The 18425-nt window shown below is 37.2% G+C and overlaps 1 protein-coding gene across 3 annotated transcripts in view; it reads left to right on the top strand.

Annotated features, from left to right (window-relative positions):
• The window catches only part of NDC80 (NDC80 kinetochore complex component), a 45430-nt gene extending 27224 nt beyond the window's left edge, over positions 1-18206 (top strand). For 2 of the 3 annotated variants that reach the window (XM_037168137.2, XM_053664134.1), the window contains exons 14-17: positions 6667-6759; positions 7966-8096; positions 14175-14277; positions 16632-18206. In XM_037168137.2, the coding sequence (XP_037024032.2) occupies positions 6667-6759; positions 7966-8096; positions 14175-14277; positions 16632-16769 (465 nt within the window). In that variant the 3' untranslated portion in view covers positions 16770-18206. The remainder of the gene's footprint in view (positions 1-6666; positions 6760-7965; positions 8097-14174; positions 14278-16631) is intronic. The other variant, XM_037168138.2, reaches the window with a different exon arrangement.
• Positions 18207-18425: the final 219 nt, after the last annotated feature.

Below are 18425 nucleotides of genomic sequence, written 5' to 3'. Positions count from 1 at the left end.
TCCCTTCCCCTCTAAAGATAAATAAATAAAATCTTTTTATAAATAAATAAAATAAGATCGTTAAGAGGTTAATGTATTATAGTAGGAATGGAAGTGTAAGAAAGGGTACAGGTTTAGGAAATTTTAAGAAGGTAGATCCCAAGCATTTAATGGATGAATATAAAACCTAAGAGTGAAAGAAATATCAACAGTGAGTTAAATTTTCATAGTGTAGGCAGCCTAGAGGAAGAAAAATGAATGTTGGAGTGGCCAAGATGGTGCTAGAGATGTTGAGCTTGCTATTTTGGGTACATAGACATTCAAACGGAAGTTAAAGAAATAGATTGAGAACATAAGAGAGAGGTTGAGTCCAAAATTACAGATATCAGGATCTTTGGCATTTATGTGATAGTTGAATATGGGAGTGATATTCATAGGGTACAGGGAAGTGGCAGAGGATTGAATCTTTGAGAAGGAACAACACTTAAGGGATTGGAAAATGAAGAAGATTCTGGGAAAAATACATCAAGGAAGTAGACAAAATAGTTGGAGAACAATCAAAAGAAAAGAATATGCTATAAAAGCCAAAGTAGGGAAGACTTTTCAAGAAAGGAGTGATCCCGATTAAACTTAATGTACTAATCATTTCACAAAAATGCATATATCAAGTCATTGTGTTGTACACCCTAAATATATACATATATAAAAACTATTTTTTTAGTCTGATAATCTGTTTAACCAAGTTAAAATGGCATAAGGTAAAATACCAATTTGAAATAGTAAAGTTTAAACAAATAAATAAATTAGAATAACAAAACTAATCAGTCCGAAAAGTACTTGAAAATAATTACCAAAGTCATTTAAGAAAAAAGCAGGAAAATGTGAATGAGAAATCTGTATGCTACAAAGGTAGAGGGAGTTTATTTGAGTTATGAAGTAGTAAAGTATTAACACAAATCTTTAATATTTTTCACGTATGAAGTCTTATAATACTCATACCACAGCTTTAAAAACACATTACAAAAGAAAATTAAACCCGTTACACTTATGAATATGAATGTAAAGTTTAAATATTAGCAACTGAAATTTGTTCAGATATTTTTTGAGTGCCTCCATCTGGTGTTGTAATTGATGTTGGTAATACAGTGTCTGCCTTTATGAATTCTATCTCAAGAATGAGAAGGAGGGCCTGAAAACATTAACTTTTGTATCATTTTTGTAGTGTAAATACAGCATTGTGGATTCTCATAAATAAGCACAGGTTTTTCTGAAGGAAGTGGTAGCAGAGCTGAGTTGTGAATAACACTTAGGAATTGGCCAGCGGATTACACAGAAGTGTACACACACATGCACCACTGATAGTTCAGAGATCAAAGAGAATAGCTTGTTAATGAATCACCATGAGTTTATGTAGGATGACGGAGAAGCCTGGAGTAATAAGGACTTAATTACGAAGGGGCTTATTACTTGCTTGCCGGCTGAATTTTTGTTTTATAGGCAGTGGGGACCATGGAAGAGTTTTCTATCAGTGTTGCCGTATTGAGGAGTAGAGACACAATTAAGACACCTCACAGTAATCTAAATGGTAAAGACTGACACTAAGGCTATTATAGTGAAGATAAAAAGAGATTTAAAGATTGAAACAACCTAATTTAGTGGTTTATTTTGATATAAAGTTTAAGGAAGAGAGGAATTTAAAATGTTTAGGTGTCCAGCATTGGTACATGGTGTTGAAAAATTATCCATGACACTTGTCAAAGATGGTAAGGCAGACTTTATTGAAGTGGTACTAGTACAGTAGGGTTTTTGTAGAGGTCAAGAGAGAGTGGACTCAACTTCAAATAACAATAAAGAGCAGTGGGAATTTATAGCCAAGGAGCAAGGTAGAGTTCAGTGCATAGAAAATTACTGAGGGGAAACACAGGATTAAGAGGGATTCTGGCTAAACCAACTTAACAGAGTTCTCACTGAAGGAAAGAACATTAAGGGGAGCTAGAGAATGAGGACTCGATCAGATATTGAAGATGGTGGGATTCTGGTTAAAATAACTAAGTGGGGTTCTTGCTAAAATTAGACAATATAGAGACAAACATAAAGCCCAAAAGTCAGCCTAGTTGAGAAGAAAGTTCAGAGTATAAATAGTTGTGTCAAGGAAAGAATCTTTGTCAGTGGTGATGTTCTAGAACCTTGATAAAGAAAGAATACAATAGGAGGTTATGGAAAAGAGAATTTCAGGATGGGATATGCTGAGTTTTAGATTTCTGGGACACCAAAGTGGAAAATGTCCAATAGGCGGTTGGAGTTTGGAGATGTACCGATACAGACGTTTCTTAGTGTGTAGCTACTTAAGCAGGAGATCTCCCAGTTGTGAGACTGAGAGAGAGCACTCTCCCAAATGAGCAAGTGAAAAATGTAGCCAAGATCAGAATCCTGAGAAAAAAACCCATACCCAAAGCATAAACAGAGAAAGAAACTTATGAGGAAGAATTAGAAGGACCTCCCAAAACTTGAAGAGGAAACCAGGAGTTTACATGGTCTTAAAAACCAAGGAAGGGGATTTCAGAAAGGAGTAATCAGATGTCAAATAAGATTAACTCTGAGAGTTGCTCATAGCTTTAGCCATTAGGATGGTTACTAGTGACATTTGCAAAAGCATAGGAGCCAGAGAGCATATTACTGTGCATCGAATCTTAAATGGCAGAACATGGAATATACTATACTATGAATAGGCTACTCTTCATGGACTACTACAAATTAAACTATAGTAAATGTTTCTGTCTAAGAAAAAGAAATGAAACAATAGAAAGTGGTACATGGGAAAGGTTTCTGTGTTTTGAGGTATTGTTTTCAGGGTTTTATAGGAAAAGAGGTTTCGTTACAAACATAAGAAGGGGGTTCAGGGGCAAGAGGGTAAAGTTTTAAAAATAATAAGAGCAAAAGGGATTGACAAATATGTAGTCCATGAAGAAATGTGAAAGCATAGGATCCAGAGAAGAGCTGGTAAGTTACTTCTCTTCATGGGGATATAGGTGTCCTGTATTCTGAAACTGACAGAAAGGAAGGAGGAAAGGTCTCATACAAGTATCTTGGTTGGTTGGAAGCAAGTGCTAGAATTCCAGTCTGGTGGCTCTATCTTCTTCTTCTTTTTTTTTTTTTTTTTTTTTTTTTTTTTAAGGTTTTATGTATTTATTTTTAGACAGGGGAAGGGAAGGAGAAAGAGGGAGAGAAACATCAATGTGTGGTTGCCTCTCACGTGCCCCATACTGTGGAACCTGGCCTGCAACCCAGGCTTGTGCTCTGACTGGGAATCAAACCAACGACCCTTTGCTTCACAGTCCAGTGCTCAATCCACCGAGCCATACCAGCCAGGGCTTTCTTCCTTTTTTGTTTTTTATATACTTTTATTAATTTAATTTGTTATTTTTATTTTATTGATTATGCCATTACATTTGTTCTATTCCCCCCCTCCGTTCCCCTCTACTCTGCACACCCCTTCCCCACCATTCCCCCCCTTTAGTTCACGAACACATGTCTCAAGTTCTTTAGATTCTATATTTCCCCTACTATTCTTACCCTCCTCCCTATATTTTCTATCTACTTTCTGTGCTACTTATTTTCTGTACCTTCTCCCCCCTTCTCCTCCTCCCACTCCTCTGTTGCTAACACTCCATGTGATCTTCATTTCTATGGTGCACTCCTGATCTAGCTGTCCTCTTCATTTGCTTTTGTTTCAGGTGTGGTTGTTAATAACTGTGAGTTTTCTGTCCTTTCACTGTTCACCTTTTTGATCTTCTTTTTCTTAGGTAAGTCCCTTTAACATTTCATATCATAAAGGCTTGGTGATGATGAACTCCTTGAATTTGATCTTATCTGAGAAGCACTTTATCTGTCCTTCCATTCTGAATGAAAACTTTGCTGGATAGAGCAATCTTGGTTGTAGGTCTTTGGTTTTCATGACTTGGAATACCTCCTTCCAGCCCCTTCTTGCCTGTAAGGTCTCCTTTGAGAAATCTGCTGACAGTCTGATGGGAACTCCTTTGTAGGTGACTGTCCCCTTTTCTCTTGTTGCTTCTAGGATTCTCTCCTTCATTTTAATCTTGGCTAATGTAATGATGATGTGCCTTGGTGTGTTTCTTCTTGGGTCCAACTTCTTTGGGACTCTCTGAGCTTCCTGGACTTCCTGGAAGTCTATTTCCTTTGCCAGATTGGGGAAGTTATCTTTTATTATTTGTTCAAATAAGGTTCCACTGGTGACTGTTCCTCTTCCCCTTCTGGTACCCCTATAATTCGGATGTTGGAGCATTTAAAGATGTCCTGAAGGTTCCTAAGCCTCTCCTCATTTTTTTGAATTCTTGTTCTTCATATTTTTCTGTTTGGTCATTTTTTTTCTTCCTTCTGGTCTGCTCCCTTGATTCGAGTCCCAGTCTCCTTTCCATTACTATTGGTTTCCTGTGCATTACCATTCATTTCAATTAGTTTAGCCTTCATATGTTCCTCTAATTTGTGACTAAAATCAACCAGTTGTGTGAGCATCCTGATCACCAGTGTTTTAAACTGTGCATCTGAAAGTTTGGCTATTTCTTCATCGCTTAGATTTATTGGCTCAGGGCTCTGAGTGGTTCTTGAGCCATGTTTTGATTTTGATCTGTTTGTTCCTGTTACGTATGAGGAGAGGCTCATACGTGAGGAGAGGCTTAAGTTTTCACCAGGGCGGGGTCCCCAGGTCGCTAGTTTGTGATGCTGTATGTGGGGGTGGGGTCAGAGAGGGAGCAATGGTGGTCCCCTCTGCTCACCCAGTCCACCTCACCGCTCACCCCCGCCTGTTTATCTGAGTGCAAACGTGCGAGCCCTCCACCCTGCACCACGGGCCTGCTCCATCTGTCTCAGTGCTCGCCTCTTCACTGGTTTATCTGCACGCAAATGCGTGACCGACCGCAGACAGCTAGCCCGCACCTGGGGTCTGCGCCCTCAGCTGCCCGCTCACTGCTTGGGCCAGGGGATCTTTTTTGCCCGACCCGCTCCACTGCTGGCTTCACTCTTCTCACCAGTTTAGCGGAGTGGTTTGTTGTTTTCGGACTTTGTATTGTTCGATTTTCTGTATGGTTTGGTTGCGTTTATTGTTAAAACTTTGTTGTTTTTAGATTTGGTTGTGTGAGGAAGCAAAGTATTTCCACCTACACCTCCATCTTGGCAGAAGTCCCAGGGCTTTCTGTCTTCTTTTTTTTTAATAAGCAACTTTAGATCTCTTTGTTGAGTAAAAGAAAGAAACAAAGAAGAAAGGAAGACTAGAAGAAGTATGCCAAATATTAGCAATGATTATTTTTTATTGCAAAACTATAATTAATGATTATTATTTTCTTTAATTTTTCCTGTTTACATCAATGGAAATTTGTATTTTCATAAATGGGTAGGGAAATGTTTAATTAATTGATGAAACTTTAGTAAAGCTGACATGGAAAAGCTCCTCGAAGATGAGTGAACATGATTTTGCCTAGTCGTGAGGACCCAGTGGAAGTTCTGGTTTTTTAGGTGCCCATTGATCTTACTGTGGATGAATTGAATGAAACAGCTAGCTTAACTTAGTAATTACTTTAGAAGTAAAATATCTTTAGAGTGAAAGCAAAGTTTATAGCTTCAGTAACTCTAGTCTCTAACATAATTGAAGTGGTGGGTGGTATAGAAATTGTCCTTTGAGTAAGAACATCTAGGTTTATAGTTCTGAGTATATGCTAGTTGCATGATCTTAAGTAAATAGCAGTCTTTCCAGCCCACTCTTTTCACTTGTAAAATAGGAGGTCCCTTACAAGGGCCTTTCAATGACTGAATGAGACATATATGCAAGTTTCTTTAACAAGTGTAGTCCTTTTACCGTCCTTTCTTTTGCTAAGTGACAATACCTTCACTAAATTTTCCCAAAAATATATATAATTTTTAAATTTTTTTGTTTATATGTAGAATCATCCTTTTAAGGAAAGATATTTGTTTATACCTTTTACTAATTTGTTTGCTGCAGGAAATATTTTCCTCTTGATCTAGCTGAAAAATATTTTGTATTACCAATATCATCTGGTATCAGCACTATCAACATGAAATGAGCTTTAGAAACACCTTTTCTTCGGTTTTAGTTTTAACAGATCTTAAAGCATAAGATTAAATTTGGTTACTCTTTGGAAGAATGCATTGACTATAACCAATTAGCAAATGTTATCCAATAAAATTTATATGAATAGAGTTCTTTAATATCCCAGAAACTGAACATAAATGGAAAGCTAGGGGACTAAAGTAGATAATTTTTAAAGAAACTAGAGAGCAAAAATAACTTATATTTATTAATACATTAATATAAAAATAGTATATAATATTTATATAATGTACATGAGAGCTTAAAGGCATTCCCACAGCTACTAGTGGAAAAACATGATGGTATCCTTATTTCACTGAGAATTAAGCCACACTTTAAATTCCTAACTAATGACCTACTCTACCACTCTGCATTTAAACATTAATTACAAGTTTTCTTGAAGTTAACTCCTATTTGGGGAATAATAAATTTCTAAGACAAATAATAAGTGTCCAAAACAACTAGAAGAAATAACATAGTTTAATTAGTTGTTAATATAAAAGTTAAATAATTAAAATTTTTTGATGTATGGTTATGATTTCTCACCCAAAGTTTTGTTTCCCAAGTTAAATACAATGATAACAGAAAGTAGAAGAAGTGTAAGAAGTCTGAAAGAAGAAATTCAAAAGCTGGATGATCTCTACCAACAAAAGGTTAAGGTAAGAACTTTGCCACAATTTATATAGGTTAGTCAAAGCTGTGTCATGAATGATTGACTTGCTAACAGTTCTGACAATAAACTGACAATTTAAGCTATATCCTACAACTTATGTTGCAGTTTTGTCTTCCAAAATTTACTGTGTGGAGCTTTTTTTATTTTTTCTAAATGACTCTCTGGACTCCTGCTGTCTCACCATAGAATATGTTTACTCTCACTAATGTTTTATGCTTGCATATGTGATTTGGTATCCTTATGTTTTAAACATAATTTCTTTTACCTTTTTATGGAGACGTAGTCTTAAGTACATCTAAAGTTTATACCCCAGTAAGACCTTTCGTATGTGATTGCATATAAAGTGTCATTGCAAAATGATTATCCTGGCCAAATTCCAAAGGTCATTTACATGAAATCTGGAATATGGGTAAAATAATAAGATTCATTCCCCACCACTTCTTAACCACTTTCTGGCCAGCATTTACTTAGGGAAGTACTCAGATGACTCTGTTCATTACCACTTACGCAGTTTATGTGAAAATGTTAACCATCAATACCTTTTACTTACTTAGTTACACCAACAAGGTATCAGGAATTGAAACTTTTCTCTTGACCTGTAGAGCGTACACATTTTTTAAGCAGTGTGAAATCTTTAGAAAATACACCACAATAATGTGATCTACATGTGAAATGTGAGGCATTTGGTAGTCATTTTTGTTTTTTCATATGCCTCTATGACAACACTTGAGTTTTTTCCTTAAAGTACTTAAGTGAGAGTAAAAAACTTTTTTATATTTCATCTTGAGAAACATAAGAATTGATGAATTTGGGTTACTTTGCCTGTTCATAATTAATACATGTGTGAAATAATGGTTGTATAAAAGTTACCCACATTTTGACTTATTAAAAAGTATCTTTAATGCTCATGGAAAAAATTTAAATCGGAGTATCATAAAATTTCTTTCAGTACAAAGTTGAAAATACTGAATTTTAAACAGATCTGTTGAGGTCACATTTATGTTTATAGTATAAGATTCCCAAAGGAGTATTTTAATTTAATATGTCTTACATGTAAAGTAGTAAGCATCCTGAGAATACAAATGATGATGCAACCTGATTTTTTTAAATGCTTACATAAATATTTTAGAATCCACCTGAAATATATAGGAAGTGAGTATCAAAATATATAACCATAACTCTATTCTGATAGGAAGCTGAGGAAGAGGACAATAAATGTGCCAATGAGCTGGAGTCCTTGGAGAAACACAAGCACATGCTGGAGAGTGCTGTTAACGAGGGCCTCAGTGAAGCTGTGAATGAATTAGATTCTATTCAGCAGGAGTAAGTTCATCTCACCAAGATTTACAATGTTTATTTTCAGTTTATTTAACATTCTATAGAATGAGATCTATGTTTATTTGCTTTAATACGTATTGTAGCGCTCTTTGGTTGTTGAGGGAGTGGTGAATAGAACTTAAGCAGAATAGCTTGTAACATGAAGATACTTTCCTCAGACAAATACATTCTGCTGTTATACATATATATATACAAAATACATATAATTATACATATATCTACATATGTGTATATGCAGACAAATACATTCTGCCACTGTTATAGCTATTGCCCCTTCATTTTTAGATCTAATTAGTAAATGGTTTTTAATCCCTGAAGACAACATAAAATTTTAAATCAATTCAAATAACTTTGGCTATTAGCAAATTTTAGTAAAGTTTCACTAAGCTTTAATAAACTTCACTAAGCTCATATTTTTAAGATATAGTTCTTAGAAATTAGGTGTATATAAACTACAATTTTACTGTAGATTACAGAGTTAGTCTGCTATAACACAATATGTGCTTTCGTAATATTCACTACACTATTGTAACCAAGTAAATGGGCCTGTCCACGTGGCACCTCGGTGAATGATCCAGCAATTAACTCTGGAAGGAACAGGTTTTTATTTCTAATATTCTGACATTGCGAACACTCAGAGCACTTATGCTTGGAGCCCTTCTTTCCCTCAAGACCCAGCACTTCCATTGTTTCCCAAAAGGCTATAAGCCAAAAGCTCCAAAAATTCCCCATTTTCTTATTTTAAGCTAGCTATGCAGTCTCACAGCAGCTTTTTTCTTCAGGATCTGGGGTGTGTTGTCATTAGCCTCCATGTTATAGTCCAGGAATACATATGCCGTGGTGCACTGGATTATGGTGAAGTCCAGGAAAGGCACACGTTTCAAGAGTCCAGATAGAGTTCAGGTATACAAGGCAGCAGGTCAGTGTTTTGCAAGGCAGGATCCTTGGTGGCTTTGGAGTCTGCTGGAGTGGGCACGATTGACGCAGCATGCCTGCTTTCTCACTAGCCCATGCTGGACCAGCCTCTACAGCCGGCATGGCTACTATCTTATTACTGGCAGCATGGTTTTACTCTAACTATAAGCTTTTTGTTTTTCACGTGGCTCTTCTTTCCCTATTGGCAGTGTGGCTTCTTTACACCCCTTCACCATGGCTTTCCTTGTGGCTACTCACCCTTAGATTTCAATCCTGACCTAGAGCCATCTGCATGACCTTATTTTCTACTTTTTCCACAATGAGCTATATTTGCCAGTTTCCCGATATAGTTTACATTCTTTCCGCTGCCATTCCCAGTCAGGGCAAGAGTGACTTAGTGATCCAGAGGTACTACCCCTCTGGCGATACCACGAGTAAAGATATATCCTGAAAGTTATGCCCACCTTGCCCCGAGGCCGTAGCACAGCTATTATTTTGCCTCTGTTATGAAAAGTATCATCTGCTCCCCCCACCCGCCAACCAGAGCTATAGGGACTTTGAGGGACCATCAATCTACACTGTTTCAACTCCCCCCTTTTTGATTTTGGGGTCTTTATAATCTTATAAAGAACAATGGGTGAAGGTGTTAATTTTTTGGAGCTACCTTCTGCTGGCCATGGCCATTGTTCTACCTACACCTGGGTTCAGTAGTTCCTAACAAAGTGGGGGTGTGGAGCAGAGCAGAGGATGCCTTTGTGCATGAGGGAAGGACCTTGCAGAGTTGAGGTCACTTGGCTTCCTCCCCAGGCAATGGCATGCTTGGTGTCCAAGGGCTGGCACGTTTGGACACATTGGCATTCTTGTTGTATTCTGGGGGCAAGGGGGTTAGAAAGCACAATTAAAACCCTAAAGACTAAATGTCAAAGGCAGGGACCAGTTTTTTTCAGTGTCTCGCATTAGGAAAAGAGTGGCTTTTTTGGAAAAGGAAGCCAGTTTTAAAGTGAAACCCACAGACCACACCAATATTTCACCAACCAACCACTTAGTTCAGTCAAACTGTTGAGTCTTAGGAGGTAGAGCTGCAGGTGGGCTTCTTAAGTGAGGCCTATATTGCAACCTATTACTTAGATAATGAGATCATAGGCTTATTATATGCCTTGTGAAAACAGAAGGAAGAACACACACGTTAATTTATACAGTTCACAAACCTGTTTTTTGAGACTGTCTTTTGGGAAGACATTTAATTGCAAGGCCCTTGATAGCATGCCATTTAACAATGGCAATTTGACAGATCCTTCTTGTATGTAAATTGAGCATTTTTGATGATGTCACAAACCTAGTTTTAACTTTCAAATTAAAAAAAAAACTTTGAAGACAGCTGCACCAGTTTAATGTCCAACACTGAGCATTATGATTTTCTTGAATTACGATTTTTCTTCCTAAGATTACCCTTATTGTCATTAAAGGGACTGCATTAAGTCCAGTTTTAATTTTTCCTGTTCTTTTCCTGTTCGATTGCAAGAGCAGCAATTGATTACATATGATTTTTAAGTCTGCTTTGCTGGAATTTACACAAGGAACCTTTAGATTGACTTTTTAGTCCAGCCTTCAGGGCACAGAAGCTGAGCCGCACATCTGCCATTTGGCCTTGCCTCTACCACCTGCTTTTTTCAAGACCTTAAGTCTTCCATTGTGCCTTACAGTTTCTTCTAGCCATTTGTCAGAAAAGCTATCTTTGACCTTTGTTTCTTTCCTGGAACAGACTGCCAGGAACCACACAACCAGTCAAGGTACCAGGCAGGCTTTTTCTTGTGGACTTTTAGTAGCTTCAAAGTCAATTACAATTCCTTAGGGGGTGGTTTCCCCCCAGAATATATCCTGCAAGTCACACACACTTTGCCTGGAGACTGTAGCACAGCTATTATTTTGCCTTTGTTATGAAAAGTATCTTAAGCTATATTATCTGTTACCCCACCCCTCAACCAAGGGCTGTGGGGGCTTTGGAGGCCTCTCAGTCTACACCCTGTTTCACTACAAAAAAACACCTGCAATAAAAACCACAGGACTTATGGGAAAATTATGATTGGGGCCCAACCTTCCAAAACTTTGTCAGTTATGCATAAACAAAGACTGGAACCTAATGAAAATGTTAGCACAATTGTAAACTTGTTAAATATTTTTTTAAGAAATACCTAAATACCACAATAAGTAGTATACTGTACCTTTAAAAGACCTAAACTTTATATGGGGAAGTGGGCATTCAAAGGGTTGTACCTTGTGACTTAACGAGAAGAGGTAGAAGGAGGATTATCTGAAATTAAATAGAAAATTGTAGCACCTGATATGGATGCATGTGGCTCATCACACATTTAATGAACTGTAGGAGCTAGTGCCCTGTCTGGTGTATGCTTGTATGTTTTGCGTTTTATATATTTCTTTGCATTTGGATTCAGCTGAGTGTAGTGCTCTGCATTCCATTCACATTACGTTTCTCAAGGAGGGAATTGGCATAAGCAAATGCAAAATTTGCGTTATGCTCTAACTGCTACCTAATATATTCAGTTGTGACAAATACATGTTTCCAACAAGCACTATAGCAGACGTAACTGGACACTTACTTTTTTAAAATATATTTTATTGATTATGCCATTACAGTTGTCCTATTTTCCCCCCTTCATTCCCCTCCACCCTGCACACCCCTCCTCCACCATCCCCCCTTTAGTTTATGTCCACATGCCTCAAGTTCTTTAGATTCTATATTCCCCATACTATTTTTGCCCTCCCTACTGTCTATGCTACTTATTCTCTGTACCTTGTCCCCCCTTTTCCTCCTCCCACTCCTCTGTTGCTAACCCTCCATGTGATCTTCATTTCTATGGTTCCACTCCTGATCTAGCTATCCTCTTAGTTTGCTTTTGTTTTAGGTGTGGTTCTCAATAACTGAGTTTGCTGTCCTCTCACTGTTCATCTTTTTTATCTTCTTTTCCTTAGATAAGTCCCTTTAACATTTCATATCATAAGGGCTTGGTGATGATGAACTCCTTGAATTTGACTTTATCTGAGAAGCACTTTATCTGTCCTTCCATTCTAAATGAAAGCTTTGCTGGATAGAGCAATCTTGGATGTAAGTCCTTGCCTTTCATGACTTGGAATACCTCTTTCCAGCCCCTTCTTGCCTGTAAGGTGTCTTTTGAGAAATCAGCTGACAGTCTGATGGGAACTCCTTTGTAGGTGACTGTCCCCTTCTCTGTTGCTGCTTCTAGGATTCTCTCCTTCACTTTAATCTTGGGTAATGTGATTATGATGTGCTTTGGTGTGTTCTTCTTTGGGTCCAACTTCTTTGGGATTCTCTGAGCTTCCTGGATTTCCTGGAAGTCTATTTCCTTTGCCAGATTGGGGAAGTTCTCCTTTATTATTAGTTCAAATAAGTTTTCCACTTGTTGTTCTTGCTCTTCCTCTTCTGGTACCCCTATAATTCGGATGTTGGAACAGCTAAAGATGTCCTGAAGGTTCCTAAGCCTCTCCTCATTTTTTTGAATTCTTGTTTCTTTATCCTTTTCTGTTTGGTCATTTTTTTCTTCCTTCTGGTCTACTCCCTTGATTTGAGTCCCAGTTTCCTTTCCATCACTATTGGTTTCCTGTGCATTTCCCTTCATTTCAATTAGTTTAGCCTTCATATGTTCCTCTAATTTGTGACTAAAATCAACTAGTTCTGTGAGCATCCTGATCACCAACCAGTGTTTTGAACTGTGCATCTGATAGGTTGGCTATTTCTTGGTCACTTAGAGTTATTGGCTCAGGGGTTTTGAGTTCTTCAGCCATAATGTTTTGGTCTGTTTGCACCTGTTACATTTGAGGAGCGGAGCCTTAGGTGTTCACCAGGGCAGTGCCACCCAGGTTGCTGGTTTGTGATGCTGTATGTGGGGGCGGGGTCAAAGGGGGGCAATAGCGGTCCCCTCTGCTGCTTCCCACCGCTGGGACCTGTGCAGTCCATCTCACTGCTCGCTCCTTCACCAGTTTTTCTGTGTGCGAATGTGTGACCAAGGTCTGCCCTCAGTGAGTCCACCTGCTACTCCACACCTGGGATCCACCTACGGCTGCCTGAGCGCCTGGGTCGGTCAGGTGGATCTTTCCTGCCCCACCCTGCTCCTCTGCTGGCTCCGCCCCTCTTACCGGTTTGGCTGAAATGTTCGTTGTTGTCAGACTTCCGTATAGTTCAATTTTCTGTGTTTTGGTTGTGCTTTTGTTACTAAAACTTTGTTGTCTTTAAATTTGGTTGTGCGAGGAGGCACAGTGTTTCCACCTACGCCTCCATCTTGGCCGGAAGTTCCTGGACACTTACTTTTTTAGAAGTTCTTTACTATCAAATTATACACTGTCAAGTTTTCCCTTTTGGTTTCCCTTATTAAAACTTACATAAGAAACATTTTAGGCACAATGCCATAAATATAACTAAAACTAGTGACATTCCTTATAGAATTTTTTTGCTCTCGTGTGTATATAATTCTCTACTGCAACCTGTATAAAGTCAGTATGTTTATTAGTTAATTCACAGGTTCTCTAAGTGTCGCGTGCCCTCCAAATAACTTTTAAAAATCTTACTCTAATGTTGGAAGTGTAACCTTTAAGAAAAACAGATCTTCATTTTCTTATTTGTAGCCTAGAGATAGAAAATTTGGTTGAAGGGGGTTTTTTTTGGCTTGCAGTTTTTGTTTTGAATTTGAATGCTATCAAACAAGACTCCTGCTCTCTCATTCAAGCCCTTTTAATTTCTCACCCCAAAAAAACATTTGTAAAGAGGAATTTTTACTATAAATGCTATTATGCATGATAATCACAGAAAAAGATTAGATCAAGAATTAAGCTTACAGTTTTGGAGACTCAGGTAAGACTACTTGCTTCCAAGTTTTATATGTTGAAGAATGAAGATTTGCTGTTTTGTTGCTTACAAAGGATATTTGAAAACATTTTTATTTCTGTTTAATGATTGAAAGCTGCACCTCTGTGAATTAATCATACATACAACACACAGCACATATTCCCATCACAGCCTGGTTTTGTTGGTATGAAAAGGAGAAGTGAACTAACTAGAAGTGGTATACTAAGTTTTTTCACCAGGCAACTCACACGAGAGTTTTTACCCTACAGATACCAACTAGTTGTACAGACCACAACTGAAGAGAGACGAAAAGTGGGAAACAACTTGCAGTGTCTTTTAGAGATGGTCGCTACCCATGTAGGGTCTGTGGAGGTAAGTGTGTGAAGGTCTTTTCTACATTCTAAGAAAGTTTTTAACGTTTTTATACATTCCTCATCTCTTTTTACAGAAATTAAATGATAAACTTCATTTCTATGGGAATTATTATCTAGTATAAATTTATCAGAAGAATCCTGTCTAGCAGTGGTGAGAGGGGACACTTGCACATCTTATAAAGTAACCTGTTTTGTTCACATAAACAACAGTGATTATTGCATCAGCGGTATAGAATGTGGTACCAAACCTCATTCTACTCACTCTAAACATTTTAGCACACTTAAGATTTCATTCAGATGAAAGAGCATGTTATAACAAATATTTTTCCATTCTATTAATTTCATATAAACACAGAATCAAGTATTTCTGAAACATTATGTTTCAGAATATTAAGAAACATAAGGTGAGGATACCTTATCCTCACCTTTCACATAACTTGAAAGTTTAACAATAAAACTATTTTTCCAACCATCTCTACAGAATACAAAACCTAAGGTAATGCTATACTCCATAATTCCTAGGTAATTAGTCAGGTAATATATTTCCAGTTGGGAATGGTTTAAGAAAAGAAGGTTCATTATGTTACATTAATAGACTTGCACACACTGAGAGCAGAGCTTGTGATATCCTGCCTTTCCTCATCTCTCCTGAATGACCCGGTCTGCTGCTTTCTTACGTGCCAGTGCTCTTCACTGCTCACTAGTTAAAAACTAAGAAAAGCTTCCTAGATACATCAGAAAACCAGGATTCTACCCATTTCTCCTAATTCAGCAACTTAGTGGCTCTATAGCTTTTAATGAATCGTTTTTCAACCACAGACTGGAAAATGATTTGAGTGATTGATTACTTTCTCATTCTCCCATATATGCTGTGTAATAGTTTTTTAAGAGAAATATTTCTTCATAATACACAATTGTTGGCTTAGATTGAGAAAGTCTGCTTGTGTGTATCATTTGACTCCTCTTGGTCTTTACTTTCTTCATCAGTAAAAACAAAAGGATTATACTAAATAATTGCCAACATTCTTTGTATCTCTATTGTAGATAACTATTAGTCTGCCCTTAGTGTTGTTAATCTAGTAGTGATTTATCACTATGGATATATGTGAAAGGTAACCACAACTATTAAAGTTTATTTTATTTGGAAATAAAGTCTTTGTGGATATACTTATTTAAGATGCAGTCATACTAGATTAGGGTAGACCTGAAATCCAGTGACTAGCATCCTATAAAAAGTCCATGTGGAGATAGAGGCAGAAATACAGTGACGTGGCTACAAACTAAAGAGTGCCAAGGATAACTGGAAGAAGCTGGGAGAAGGCAAAGGATTCTTCCCTAGAACTTTCAGAGGGAACATAGCTCTGTCAACACCTTGATTTCAGACTGCTAGCTTCTAGAACTGCGAGAGGATAAACTTTGTTGCTGTAAGCCACCTAATTTTTGTGAAGTAAATTTGTACTTTGCTGTGTTATTAAATTTGAAATAGTAAAACAAATAACCTGGGGTATTAGTTTCCTATTGGTACCATAACAAATTATTACCAGTTGAATAGCTTAAAGCAACACAAATTTATTTCTTCTATTTCTGGTGGTCAGAAGTCTAAAATGGGGCCTCTGGCTACAGTTCTTCCAGGGGCCACCTGCAGTCCTTTGGCTTGTGGCCTCTTCCTCCTAGCATAGCTTTCCTATCCTCTGACTTCTCTTCTGTCTTTAGATCTTCTCTCTAATTGTCACACTGCACGTTCCCTCTTCCAAGGACCCTTGTGATTATGTTGGACCTACCAGTGTAGTGCAGAATAATCTCTTCTTGTGATCCTTAACTTATACCTGCAAAGTTTCTTTTGCCATTTAAGATAACAAATTCTCAAGTCCTGGGGATTAGGACATGGACATCTTTGTAGAGGCTGCTACTCAGCCTACCGTGCCTGGGAACAAAAAAATTCATTAATGGTAAAGTGTATAAGTAAATGGTATATTCCTTCTATAGAATACTGTACTGATAGTATGTATTAACATGAATGAATCTTAAAATACTGGCTGAAAAAAAAAGTCATAGAACATTACCTTTAATATAATTGAACAAATAGGAAGTCGAAACCACGTTCCACTAAACTATATCATTTAGAGTTACATACACTTGTATCTCTGAGTGTGTGTGCGTAGTATGTAAAGAAAAAAGCATTTAGGAAAGTGGTTGCCTCTGGGGAGAAAAGAGGAAATGATTTGGAAAGAGCACAAAGGGTCCTACATGGTGGGTACAAGAACACGCCTTTTAATCCTTTTCTTACAAAGGGTGTACTCTTGTCTGTGAATTTATGGTTTTACATTAACAATTGCGAATTGTTTCCACTAGAAACACCTTGAGGAGCAGATTGCTAAAGTGGATAGAGAGTATGAAGACCATGTGTCTGAAGATCTTTTGGAAAATATTAGAGAGATTGGAGAAAAGTATAAGAAGAAAGCTGCTCTAATTAAGTCTTCTGATGAATGAAGATTAAAAGTTATCCAAGCAAGAACTTTGTAAATAGTATAAATTTTGAAATTCCTTTGTAGGTTTGAAAAATCTCTAACATTCTATACCTCTTCTTACAATGAAATCTCATGAACACATTTTCCCTTGCCTGTGAGATATTTTATAGCTTTTATATGTCTAGTTCATTAACTTAAAGTATATATAACCTAACATTATAAAAAATTGCCTGTTTGTTCTCTTTAGATATAAGGACCACTTGTATTATGTACCCAGAGTTAATAAAATATTATCAATAAAGTGGTTTTTTCTTGATTTTTCTGCCTGTTTTCAGATAGTTAGAAAGGTATTTTGATCTAAACCAAGAGTCAGCAAACTGCCTATGGGCCAAATCTGGTCACCCATTCATTGAAGTATTGTTTATGACTGCTTTCATATTACAATGGCAGGGTTTAGCATGTGCAGCAGAAACTATATGGTCTGCAAAGTCAAAAATGTGTATTATTCTGGCCCTTTATAAAAAAATTACCAGTCCCTGGTATAAATTATGCAGGGTTGGTATTATTCAACTGAAAAACTTTCTTAATGACTTTGCACCTATAGTTTAACCCACTCTTTATTCAGAGCCAAGAAGCTAAAGTTCTTTCTGGGGTTTTGCCATCTTTACTCTGAAATAAGTAGAAGAATATGGAATGTGAGAATCAGAAGAAATAATATAACCTAGTTCAACTTCATTTTAGAGATGAAAGTTCACTCCTAAAGAAGTTCTGGTTTATCTCAGGTCACAGCTCTTAGAGGTCAAAGCCACACTGGAATTTATTGAGTCGGTGTGTAATCCTGAGGACAGCCACAAGAGCCATGAAATCTGAATATGCTGGATGCTGAGAAAGTGTTGCATTCTGAGATTTTAGACAGGTCTAAACTGTTAGGAAGCTCCTTTAACATCTGCCTTCAGTTCAACTGTATTCTTTAAACTTTGTTTCATCTCTGATGCAACTCCAAATAGCAGGAAAAATGAAACACACTATACAAACTTAACTGAAATTCTAGCTAAGCTTTATGGAGGGCAGTCTGAAAGTGCAGTTGGGTTGTAGCTGGAGATATCTAGCAGTTATGGCAAAATGGATAATTACCAGTGTATTCAAGAATTTTGACCACTGATGTCCTACAGAACTTCCTCCAGTGATGGATTTTATCTGCACTATTCAGTATGACACAGTATTTATTGCATACTCAAATATATGACAAAATTAAGACTACTCAAAGGTTTGCCACTCAAAACTGTGGAAACACCTTCAGCAACACCTGGGAGCTTGGTAATACAGACTCTTGGCCCCACCGCAGATTTACTGAGTCAGAATCTGCACTTTTATAGTGTACTGATTTAAACTGCATATTTGAACTTTTCATAGGTTTGATGTATTTATGCACAGTCCCATAAAATCATAGTTGATCTAATGTATTTATCATCACTAAAATTTCTTCATGGCCATTTACATTGCCCCATCTGACACCTATCCCACACCACTGCCAGGCAAGTGTTTGATCTCTTTTCTGTTACTATGGATGGCTTTGCATTTTTCTAGAATTTTATGTAAATAAAATCATATAATATATACACTTGCATGGCTTCTTTATAAATATTTTGAGGTCCACATTGCACTGTATATCAGTAAT

The sequence above is a fragment of the Artibeus jamaicensis genome, unplaced genomic scaffold (genome assembly GCF_021234435.1).
Source record: "Artibeus jamaicensis isolate MK-2021 breed Jamaican fruit bat unplaced genomic scaffold, CSHL_Jam_final contig_354, whole genome shotgun sequence".
Taxonomy (NCBI): Eukaryota; Metazoa; Chordata; class Mammalia; order Chiroptera; family Phyllostomidae; genus Artibeus; species Artibeus jamaicensis.
The sequence above is the reverse complement of the archived record's forward strand: the minus strand, read 5'-3'. Positions and strand labels throughout refer to the sequence as shown.